Genomic DNA, 12,596 nt, shown 5'->3' on the forward strand with positions numbered 1-12,596 from the left:
GAAAAATAATGACATGTCCAGGTTGATAGGAAAGTTGAGGATATCCTTTGAGACTGTTCTGGCAAGATTTGTGGATGTGGGCTGTTCTACAGAAATATGAGTCATCTGTTTTGCCTGGGACATGAAATTCCAAGAATGAGGAGGAAAATAGGACACATCTTTGCATGTCAATATCTTCCTTACACCATAATCTCTCTTTAGAGTGCAATGCCTTTTGCCCTAAATCATCTGGTTGTGGGCTTATGTAGAAATGGCTCGTTCTTCCTTCTTTATATAAAGACAGAACAGAAACACAGAAGCCTTAAATGCTTCCCTTTATATCCTACAAATGTTTCGCCATAAACATTCAGCTCCAAAAACTTCATTATCGACAGTACTTTCTCTTTTAGATGAGATAATAGGTGAAGCATAACATCGTTCATCTCCGTGTGCTGAAGAAATGCTGACTAAAACGCCCACGCCTTGTTCTTTCTCACATTGTTATTTCTCACTCTTTCTCACTTGTTATTGCTTGTTCTCCTTTTGACTTTCACTAGTGTCTCGTGATTTTCACGAGCCTCGGTTTTTCAGGTATCCATGAAGTCATTGGCGTTTTAGGAAGCAGAGAGGTAGTACGGAGGCATCTGTGGATTCAAAAAGAACAGTGGGAATTTTCCCTGTAAATGTGTAAATGTTTGCATACTTGTTGCAAGTTGGAGAGGAAGTAAAGCAAATATGCATCAACAAAAGAAGTTATTTAATGAACAAGTATTACTACTCAGCAAATGCCAGGCACTGGGGTATAGATAATGCCCCTTTTTTCATACAAATTACAGTGTGCAGAAGGACACATCGTAAATAATGAGAATATATGGAAGTAGGTAAATGTGATTAAGTGCTGCAAGGAAGAATGGATGCATGCGTCTGAGACAGTCTGAAGAAAAGTAGGGAGGGCTTTATTAGTGGAATGAAGCAGCGAAAGGATGAAGACAAAAGGATTAAAAGGGACCCGTGAGGGGCGCCTGGGTGGCTCAGTGGGTTACAGCCTCTGCCTTAGGCTCAGGTAATGATCCCAGGATGCTGGGATCGAGTCCTGCATTGGCCTCTCTGCTCAGCAAGCCTGCTTCCTCCTCTCTCTCTGTCTCTCTGCCTTCTTGTGATCTGTCAAATAAATAAAATATTAAAAAAAGAAAGAAAGAAAGAAAAAGAAAAAAGGGACCCGTGAAGAGCCACAGAGTCACTGGCCTGATGAGGTAGAGATAATAGCTTGGGACAGTAGAAAGGGGATAAGATTATAAAGGACCTTAGAAATTTATCAGAAATTTTAAATATAAAACAAAGCAATTAGTGGCCAGGGAAGGAGTCTGTTTTTTAAAGTGAGCTTAATCAGACTCATCACTTCTGCCTATAATGAGGATTTACTCTTAGTCCTTTGACTGGAGAATTTTACCAGTAAATAAAAAGGTAGGCATCACAGAAAGCTACTAGGGATACATAGTACCTTGTCATTTTGTCCCCTGTTGCTGTGGGTTTTATCTATGAACTAAACTGAAAGCGTAAGGGGACAGAAAGTGGATGCAAAGAGCCACTTTAAAATCTAAGTTATGGGGGCACCTGGGTGGCTCAGTGGGTTAAAGCCCCTGCCTTCGGCTAGGGTCATGATCCCAGGGTCCTGGGATCGAACCCCATGTCGGGCTCTCTGCTCGGTGGGGAGCCTGCTTCCTCCTCTCTCTCTGCCTGCCTCTCTGCCTACTTGTAATCTCTGCCTGTCAAATAAATAAATAAAATCTTTTAAAAAAATAGATAAAATAAAAAAAAATAAAATCTAAGTTATGAAGAACAAAAGCGAAAGGCATTTGATCATAGTATTGAATTTGGGCAACTCATAATAAACATTTTGAGCTGCTTTTCATATACATTTTATCACGCAGTTGATGGAGCTAAATATTTGTTTGACTTGAGGTATTACTGAGTAGTGCCATATTACTGAGTAGTGCCATATGTACAGTAATAGAGAATCCTTCGAAAAATTATGAAATATATATTCTTTTCCTGACTTTTTACCTCACCATGGTCATGAAGCCATTTTTCTGGGTCTGATAGCCTGGCACTTTCTAGTTTCTAGTCAGGCAAATTAAATGTAAGTTATAATAACTTAAGAAGCTATTATATAATTAATATCGTTGTGTTGAGAAACACAGCTTTATTATTTAAAACTGATTTTTTCTTACTAATTACTTGAAGTATTTAGTATCTCCCATCTTGCCCTCTCCAAAGAGGTCTTACACTTATTTTTTAATAAAAGGGATTTAAATAAATAAATAGATAGATAGATAGATAGATAGATTAATAAATAAATAAAAATAAAAGGGATTTTACCCTTTCTAACTCCTGGCCACCTTGGGGGCTGTTCTTGATTGAGGCCATCCCACACCTAAGGCAGCAAGATGGCAGCCACAAAGTAGTCAAAAAAGTCACTGGAGTCAATCAACTCTAGGCTCCAACTTGTTTTGAAAAGTGGAAAGTATATGCTGGGGTAGAAGCAGATCCTGAAAATGATCAGACACAGCAAAGCAAAACTAGTCGTCTTCACCAACTGCCTAGACTGGAGAACATCTGGAATAGAACACTGCCCTCTGTTGACCAAAACTGGTGCCCATCACTACAGTGGCAATGATACTGAACTGAGCCCAGTCTGTGGGAAATACCACAGAGTGCACCGTGGCTATCATCGTTCCCAGGGATCCTGATATCATCTGAAGCATGCTAGAACAGACTGGTGAAAAGTAAATCATGCAAAATTTTTCTTTAATTTAACTGGCCAAAGCTTGTTTTAAAAAGATAAAAAATAAATAAAAGGAGTTTTAATCATTAAAAAGCAGAACCGAGCATTAAATAGTAACGTCCTATATAACTGACTACATCATGGAAAACAATTTGTATTTGAACAAATCTCTCTGGCCAACAAATGAGGGTCAATTTGAAAATGAAATTCTAGAGGCTTTGTTTTTGTGCCTTCTAAACCACATAATTAGCTATCTGAAAAGTATATAGAAAAACCATAATATATCTGTGCTTTAAGTAATCCCTAGTGGAAGCAACAAGGACATTTTAATACTTTCAGAGGAAATGCATCTAAATAAATTATGTGGTTTAATTATAGTTTAGATTTCTTACCTTCTCCCTCCCATAACTTACAAGAGAGTCAGAATCTATTTAATTTATTAAATGAATATTAACATGAGCGTTTAGTGGATTAGCATTTCTGCTCTTGCACCATTATGAATCTGAGTGAATGATCTAGTGGTTGTAATTAAAACTCCGGTGGTGAAACCATACAGTATAAATGCATCTTTCAAGGTTTTCAAATTTTGCTTTTTCCTCAATCTGGCACTGTTGGAGAAAGGGACATAGTTAAATCACTTCTGATCAAGTAAAAGATATACATTCTCTTCTCCAATGCAAAAATGGAACCAGGAAAACAAAGCAGCCTGTTACCATTTTCAAGAAAGGCCTGAGAAAAAACTGAAATGTATCAATGAATGAAGTTGGATCTTTAGGAACCACTTCTTTCAAGCCTACTCTGTGGACTGCCACGTGGCAAATTTCTGGTCCTGCAAAGTAGTAGGTAAGACTTTCAACTTCTAATGAAGGACATTATTTTAAGGAATCTTGGGAATCCAGCCAAACTTTCTCTATTTAACAATAACAATAATAAAAATAATAATAACAAACTCATAAATCACTTACTATGGACAATTTAATCTTCACATCAACCCAATAAGCCAGCCACTATTATCTCACTTTATAGATGGGAAAGAGGCGCAGAGACAATAAGCAACTGAGCACAAATAGCTACTTAGTTATGGAACTGGCATTTAAACTAAATAGTCTGGGGTCACCTGGGTGGTACAGTTGGTTGAGCAGCCGACTCTTGGTTTTGACTCAGGATCCAGCCTCTCGTAGGGCTCCACGCTCAGTGCAGAATCTGCTTCAGATTTTCTCACCCTCTCCTTCTGCCTCTCCTCCTCATGCTCTCTCTCTATCTCTCTCTCTAAAATAAATCAAATAAATCTTTAAAAAATAAAAGAAAAGAAATAGTCTGGCTCCAGAATTCATATCCATAATAATAACAACATAATATTCCTCTCACTTTCTCTGTTCTCTTAAATTTTAACGTCAATCCAAAGTGAATTTTAGACATAAAGTGTAACGGGATGAATGGTGCCCCTCCCCAAAGATATACCTACGTCTTTATTCTTTAAACTGTAAGTGTTCCTTTTCTTGGAAAAGGAGACTTCTTGAGTGTAAGTATTGTGATGAGATCACCCCAGATTATCTGGGTGGGCCTGAAATTTAATGGCAAGGACCACTGCAAGAGACGGATGGATGCCCAGAGAAGACACACACTGAGGGGAGGCACTGTAAAGACCGAGACAGAAATGGGGTGACATGGTCACCGGCCATAAAAAACCAAGAAAGTCAACAGGCACCAGAAGTTGGAAAAGATAAGGAACAGATTCTCTTCTAGAGCCCCCAGAGGAAGCATGACCTTGCCAGATCTTGACTCTCACCTCCAGAACTGTGAGACAATAAATTTCTGTGATTTTTAAGCCACCACGTCTGTGTTCCTTTGTTACAGCAGCTTCAGGAAACTGATACAGTAAATAAAGTGTTGCTTTGGGATGACAACACTGGAAACACATTTTGAGAAACTATTACTTAGTAGTATGCTAGAGCCAGCCCAGACAGACTTGCAAGAGTTGATTTATGAATATTTGAGAATTTCCCAAGCTCATCGTTAAAGTGCTAAAAATCAATTGGCCGCTCACCCCCTCTGAGTCACTTTGCCTCCTCTACTTTAAGCAGCACTGGAGCTAAGGGGGTCTCTCTTGCCCTGGGTCCCGTCTTTTCAGTCCTCACTCACTGAGACTAGCAGCACTCTGGATTCTGGCAATAGGAAAGATTTCCTTTGTTCAGGAGAAGCATTTTACCCCCTTTAGCAAATTTTGATTATTACTGTTAGTGTGTATGGGGAGCAGAAGATGTTTGCATAAAGCAGGATAGGAATATGAAGTGTTGCTAACTAGGATGACAGAGGCTTTTGTAATAGACCTATTAGAAAAGCTGGCTAAGTGTTGGCACATTCAATCCCTCCCCCCAGCTTCTCTCCACTGGTCTCAGACACCCAAATACTTCTAATCTAAGATCAGCTTTGTATTTTACAGGATAGAACAATAAAATCAGAAAGTGGGGTAATTTACAAAAGAACCAATTATTTAAATAAGTTTTACCAAGCCTCTCCAAAGCAATATAAAGTCAAGAGAAAATCTGATACTGCAGTCCAACAAGGGTAGTTTTAAGTAACAGGCAGTTACTTAAGAATAGGTAACTTTTTAAGGGTGGTTTTAGCCATAGCAGGTAGAGCATGAAACCTACAGAAGAGCTACTCTCAGCAGATTCCCCTGCCAAAGCAGTACTTCCTACACAATGGAGGAAGATAATCTAGAATTTATTCTCAGCTAGAGTAAGTGTGATGCCAAAAATTTGCTTTGTTTTAAAAGCATACACACTTTCAGACTTTTATTTCTGTATGAAAAGCATATTTAAAGTTAGGGTTTTTTATACAACTATTATTTTTATAAAGTGTATATATTACATGTTAGAGTAAGTTACTTTTCTTATGGTAGAAGAGGGATTTGGGGGTTTATTTTTGGTACGTGTTTTTAATTAGATCAGAAACATGAGAAACATAGAAATATAAAACATAAGTTAAAAATGGGTTGTAGAGGGGTGCCTGGGTGGCTCTGTTGTTAGGTGCCTGCCTTTGACTCAGGTCACAATCCCAGGGTCCTGGAATTGGGCCCCACATTGGGCTCCCTGTTCGGCGGTAAGCCTGCTTTTCCCTCTCTCAGTCCCCCTGCTTGTGTTCCTTCTCTCACTCTCTCTCTCTCTCTCTTTCTCTCTGTCAAATAAATAAATAAAATCTTTTTAAAAATGGGTTATAGAAATATAACGTTTATTCTATAAGGAAGCCTCCTTAGAAACAATAGAAATCTTTATTTCATAGTGTGCATGTACAGGTGTGGCCAGGACCCCTTCTTTGCCATTGCTTGCACACCCCCCACACCCCCATCCACCTTGCTTCATGGGCGAGGCATGTTTCCGTGATGTACCTTAAAATCACCTGCAGAGTTTTTAAACTCTATACCCAGACTGCACACCATACACACTCGCCCTGGGCGAGTCAAATATTTCCCTCAGAATTCTGGAACTGAGGATGAAAGATAAAAACTATTATTACTCTGCTATTTCTGAGCTGTATTTGACAGGAACATGTAAATTCAGAAAAGGTTGGCAGCCATATTCCATGATGTCCCAACTGAACAGTTGAAGAAACCAGTGTGTATTATTATGACAAACTATAGCTATTCAGAGAGAAACAGCCATGAGAAACAATGTGAGGAAACTGCCTTAGTTCGCTACAGGAATCCAATCCCTAAGAATAGTTTTTATTCCTTAAATTCCATTAGTTAACCAATTACCTTTCCAAAAATTCTCTTTTTGCTTCCAACTGAATTCCTGCTACTTGCAACCAATAGAATCCTAACTCATTTATAGCAGAAATTGAGGAGCATTTTATGTTAAGTAGAGAGATTGTAATTTTTTTTTTTTTTAGAGCTTTCTAAGAGAGCTGACTGTGCCAGATATGAAAGCATGCAGCTTAGACCACATTTAAGAGACCCTGCTGCATGGAACACAGCTGACTGAGAGCTGAAATTGGTATCTCCTTGGAGGCATCTGGGATTCCTCCCAGCCAGTGACTCAGCACCATCCCAGTATTTCTGCCAGGCCACTCTTGCCTGATGCAGAAATCCCCTGAGAGACAACATGGCCAAGCATTCCTCATTGACCTAGCGGAAACTTTCCCAGAACTGCACTGAGATATGAGACTCTTCCTATCAACCTACTTCTTTCTCTCCTTGTACAGGAGTCGGACAATGCCTGGCTACCTGAGGCTTCTCCCTACCCATTCCTGCTCTCTCTCACTTTTCCCTTCACGGGCAATTCTCTCAATAAATCTCTTGCCTGTGGTATTAGTTTGCTAAGACTCCCATAAGAAAATATGATGTCCCAGGTGACTTAAACAACAGAAATTTCTTTTCAAATTATTCTGGGGACTGGAAGTCCAAAGACCAATGGTATCAGCAGGTCTGGTTGCTCCTAGGGTCTTGCTCTTCTTTGGCTTACTTTGTCCTCATATGGTTTTTTCCTCTGTGTGCACACCCAGGTGTGTCTCTCTCTTATAAGAACAGCACTTGTATGGGCTTGGGGTCCCACTCTTAGGACCTCACTTAACCTTAATTACTCAAATGCCCATCTCCGAATACAGTCACATTAGGGTTTAGGGCTTTGTCATATGAATTTTGTGGACATGCAATTCAGTTCACAGCCTCTGTCTATTACCTTCTTGGTATCTGCTTCTCGAAGCTTCCAAACTAAGGCACTGAGCAGAGTAAAGGGACTTTGTTAAACAAATAGTGAGCCCTGCATCCATGAAGGTATTCAGAGAAAACTTGAAAGATCACTTCTCAGTGATATCATTTGGTCCTACTGATTAGGTTTTTATCTGAATTCCAGACCCACATTGCTTTTTTTTTTTTTTTTAATTAAACATGAACAATAAAAAAAGGTAACCTGAAACCTGGGAATACCATGGTAAAAGCTGATTTAAATTAAGCCATGATATGCAGAGTCATAGAAGATACTTTTGCTTTCTGCATTTAACCTCTATAGATCTTTCTTTTCCATGACCATGTTTGGACATAGGTGGAAGGATCTTCACTCACATAGCCCAAGCACCTAGAACAAAGTTTGGCATATTATACGTGTTCCACAAATACTTGTTGAATGAATGAATGTATTGTGGCCTTCTAAACACGTTCATAGTTACTGCATCTAGTAGGTGCTCAGATTCTGTATGTTAAAAAGAATTATGTTGGGGGCGCCTGGGTGGCTCAGTGAGTTAAGACTCTGCCTTAGGCTCAGGTCATGATCTCAGAGTCCTGGGATCCAGCTGAGCATTGGCTCTCTGCTCAGCAGGGAGCCTGCCCCCAGCCCCCACCCTGCCTGCCTCTCTGCCTACTTGTGATCTCTGTCAAATAAATAAAATCTTTAGAAAAAAAAAAAAAAAGAATTGTGTTAGAGAATTATAATGATAATGATGTGAACAAGAGATCAGAAGCTAGTGATTTTACTGATTATTTTCTCCCTTCATTGTTTATCCTGGAAAGTTCAGCCCAGAAAACAGAGTTAACTGAGAAATCTGGGAAGTTTTCCACAATGATGTACAGTTGCATGACCTTTGAAAGCCCCCCAGGTAGTTTTCTGTATCTGGTCACCAGAAAAACTTGATGGCATCATGGCAATAGCTTTCAAGCTATCAGGGCCTGTAAGGCTTAGTCTTCCTTATTAGAAAGGAAGGAAGGAGTAGAGATGGAAGAAAGGAAAGGCAGGAGGGAGGAAGACATCCTTGCTTTTTTGGAGGGAGATTCGTGACCCGATGCCATGCTCCATGCACAGAGCTCTTGTGTTGCTAGCCTGATCTTATGAGTGAAATAATAGTTTCTGCCTACCAGCTACAGATGCCTGGTCTTTTCAGGCATTTCTAGAGTATTTTAAACAACAGAGGGGAAAGTAGGTATACCAGGGAGAATGAGGGTCAGCTCAAAGTGGCCTGGCATGAGAAAAATTTCTTTGAATGCTACTGTTTCTAGTTTCATATGCATTTGCCAAAGTCTTTCAAGAGAAAGGTCAGCAGTAAGTTTCGTGCTTTGGAAGTTTCTGGGAAAATGTGGTGCCTGAAAGAAAAACAAAAACAGTACTTAAAATTTCCAGACTAATTATTCTCCATATTTGGGGGCTATAACAAAGACAGAGGCATGTCAGAAACATAGAGGAGCTCTTATGACTGCAGGTTTAAAAGTTCTCACTGTTCTAACGTCAACCTCACACCATGTTGAAAAGAGCTCTCTCTCCTCTGCATTTCCCCAGATGTAATCTCCCTTGGTGACAACTCCCTTAGGTGAAAAGTGGCTAAGCCCCCAATTTCAAAGAGGTCAGAAACAAGGCAAGAAAATGTCAGTGATAGTGGTTGTAAGCCCTTCCACCCATTCCTGGCAGAATGTTACAAGATCATCCTCATGAATCCCTATAGAGGATTCCTTGATGATTGACTTTGGGGACACTTTGGGATGGATACCTCCTAGCAGCTATCTGGCCAAGCTACCTGGATGCCCCTCCCAAGCAGCTACCTCCACCTCCGGGGCATAGAACATCCTCTTCACACCAAGTCACATGGATGCCATCCTCACCTTGGATAAACTAGCTGAGTCTCCTCTCCTTCTACTTGACTCACTCTGTATTTCTCTATCCCCTTCTTTTTCCCTTTTAATTATTACTATGTCCTTCTTGTTTCTGCTTTCTCTTCCCAGACATATTCTTCTGTTATTTTGATGTCTGCCTATTTTCTGTTTTTCTTCTGACACTCTTTCCCTCTTTCTTTCCATTTATATTTGTTCCTTTTCTCTGTCTATGCTTGGTTCATCTCTTTTTTTTTTCTATGCCCATCTAGTCTTTTCTGTTTCTCCCTTTCATCTTTCCTAACTTTACCTTTTTCACTTTTTCCTTTTATTTTCTTATAAATTTTTATCTCTACTTCATTACCTCAGTCTCTTTAATTTCTATTTAATTTCTTTAATTCTCAGACATCACTACTAATGTCACCAACTCCTACCTGTCTAAAAAAAGTAGGTATTCCATTTCATTTTGTATTTTTTTCTCTATCTCTAGCTTATCCTCTTCACCCAGTATCTTTCTGTATCCTTTGCTTCTTTTTCATTTTCCTCTTTATTTTCTATTGTATGAAATCTTTCTCATCTCCTCTCATTTGGTTTTCTCTTTCTTGTCCTTTTCTCTCCTCCTGATTTCGTTCACGAGCACGGACTCATACCTGTTTCTCTCCCTTTCTCCTATCTCTACCTTCCCCTCATTTTTTGCATTACGTCTGCCCTCCCATACGTGTACGTGTGAATTCACATGCATATTGGAGACAAGAGGAGACAGAAGGGAGTGCATGAGGCTGGGAAGAACCCAGAGGGTGGCTCTGTGGTTTGCTACCTGGTTTTCAACGGGAATCTTCTGATTCAGTTGTCTGTAATGGGGCCAATGAATCTAATACGCATCTCAGATTGAGATCCACTGGTTTAATGATGAAAGCCCTTGAAAGCTAGGGTTAATTATCTGTACTTCATGCAATAATCAGTAGGGAAAATCAGGGACATTTTGAGAATTGTTATGAAATACGATCTCTGTGTGAGAGACTATCTGAAAAATACTGTGGGAAAGACGACTTGGAAGCAGAGAAATGGAACTTCATATATATTTCATTGGGCCTAATTCAAATAGCACTTCACTAAACTTCCATGTGTAACCCATTTCTTCCTCCCTAGAGCCCTCTGTATACAGTTTATTTCTCTGTTGCAGCTGTTACCAAATTCAGGCTCATATTTGAGTTATTTGTCCCATTTCTGTGCTATCTCCTAGCTAGACTAAATCTCTTGATGGCAGGACTACAGCATCTTCTCCATTGTTTTCCTAGGACAATACGTAGCCCAGAGTTCTAATTACAAAAGTTTCAGAGCCATTGTCAGCATTTCCTTAATTTAATTAAACAATACCACATTTGTCTTCAAAACCATTAAATTAATGATATTATCCTCATCTGAGAATCAAAGACACAGCAAGTTATATGTAGAGCTGAGGATAGAATTTGTTCACTCCAAAAATTAGTATTTACTGAGAGATGGGTTAACCAGTAAGAATAGAGGAGCAGTATAGAGTTTCGAATTTGGGCATGAACTCTTGTTTCAGACATCCCTGCCTGGTAACCTGCTAGCTACATGTACAAAGAGGCTTCAACTGTATCTATCTTCTAGAACAGCCTGCTGTTAGTCCTGTGTGGCTGCCTTGTACATGCTGAGCTGCCTCAATGAGACACTCATCTCTGAAAACTCCAGCTTTGACTCCAGAGTTCAATACGATTCTGTTTAATTAAATTTTTATATTTATTATATTTATTACTTATAGAAAATGTTACTATTCTATAATTATTTATTATTTGGGAACTCCAGATAATAACATTAGAGTCTTTGTCATTTAAATATTGGTCCAGTCACCCTTCTCTTAAGATCAACTTGAAGAGGATCAGATGTATCAGATGGTTTTTCCATCTGGAGACTAGTTACAAAATGAGATTTTAGACTCCCCCATTTAAACCTTTAGCAGAAAAGAGGGTTTCTCTTGTTCCACAGCAGAAGATCAGATTATCAAATGTAAATTCTCTGGGAAAGCCTGAAGCCAGGTACAGCAAGTAGCCCGTGTGTAAGATCATTGCCAGATGACTCTCGTTGTAAGAAACACCTCCCCTCTCATCTTGCTAAGTCATATGTACATGCATATCGAACAGAGATGAAATTTATAAATGGGTCTCTGGACCCTCTTTGAAGATCACTGCATGTTGAAAGTTTTCCATTTCTAATGGTAAGTGTGGAACTGATCCCTATAGTTGTTTTTGTATCTGGGCATAATTAAACAAGAATCACAGAACTCCTCCCCGAAGAAAATTCATTTTTCCCTCATTTCCTTTCTTTTTTTTTTTTCCTTTTCATAGGCTTTCAGTTTTTCTACTTTTTTGCTTATTTACATCAGTGTAATTGTCAATAGTTGCTTGCTGAAATTCATCACCCACAGTACATGGTGGTAAATTGGGAGAAAGTTTACAGCAAGTAAGATGAACTAGCACAATTCTGGGCAGGTGTCAAACACTCAATACATTATCACCTTTGCTTTTATTCCCTTTCTGAGCTCCAATCTATAACTCAACCATAGCTTCTGATCATGTATTTGACCTTTATATCTTTCAACTAAAGAGCCACTGTGCTGCAGGAAGTCTTCCATGGATGCTGTATGATTTTATGTTCTGTTTAAAGAGTTGACAAAATATAGATATTATTCACATAAATGTTTGCATTACACTCCAGTTTATTGTTTTAAATGATATAAAATATCTATAGTAGAAAAAAAAAGTTTATTTTCTAAAACTAGTGTTTTCTAAAATACCTGAGCCATACCTAACATGACTGGTAGGTCTGGGAGTGATAAAACTGCCACTTGGAAGGCATTACCAACAAGTACGTGGCACCCTTAACCTCCTTACTCCAAAGAAACAGTATTAACTATGTCCCTCTGTGGTTATCCTTTCATTATACCTGTTCTAGCTTTCAGAGTTCTTTTTGTCCTTAAACAATCACATCTGGCAATTGGGTCTAGTACTTAAAGTTGGACTCAAGGAATACTATGCAATTCCATGTTATTCATTCTATCATTTGTTCTTTCCATCTTAGGTTCTGCCTTTTCTAATCTTGAGCTTGAGTAACCCACAGCCAAACTTAAGGACTGGCCCCATCCCATGATTCTACACCCATTCCAGCACAATCTAATATCTCATCCTCATAAAATCCAATTACTAAGCAGCAAGATTCATTTGTTTCCATGAA

At 39.1% G+C, this 12,596-nt stretch overlaps 1 protein-coding gene across 1 annotated transcript in view; it reads right to left on the bottom strand.

The window, feature by feature from the left end:
• Window positions 1-578: 578 nt before the first annotated feature.
• The window catches only part of PROS1 (protein S), a 79,620-nt gene continuing 67,602 nt past the window's right edge, over window positions 579-12,596 (bottom strand). The window contains exons 15-16 of the mRNA XM_082742393.1: window positions 3,882-4,033; window positions 579-623 (exon numbers count right to left, since the gene is read on the bottom strand). Coding sequence (XP_082598519.1) covers window positions 594-623; window positions 3,882-4,033 — 182 coding nt within the window. The 3' untranslated portion in view covers window positions 579-593. The remainder of the gene's footprint in view (window positions 624-3,881; window positions 4,034-12,596) is intronic.

Source organism: Mustela nivalis, assembly GCF_964662115.1.
Source record: "Mustela nivalis genome assembly, chromosome: 1".
In the NCBI taxonomy this organism is placed as follows: domain Eukaryota; kingdom Metazoa; phylum Chordata; class Mammalia; order Carnivora; family Mustelidae; genus Mustela; species Mustela nivalis.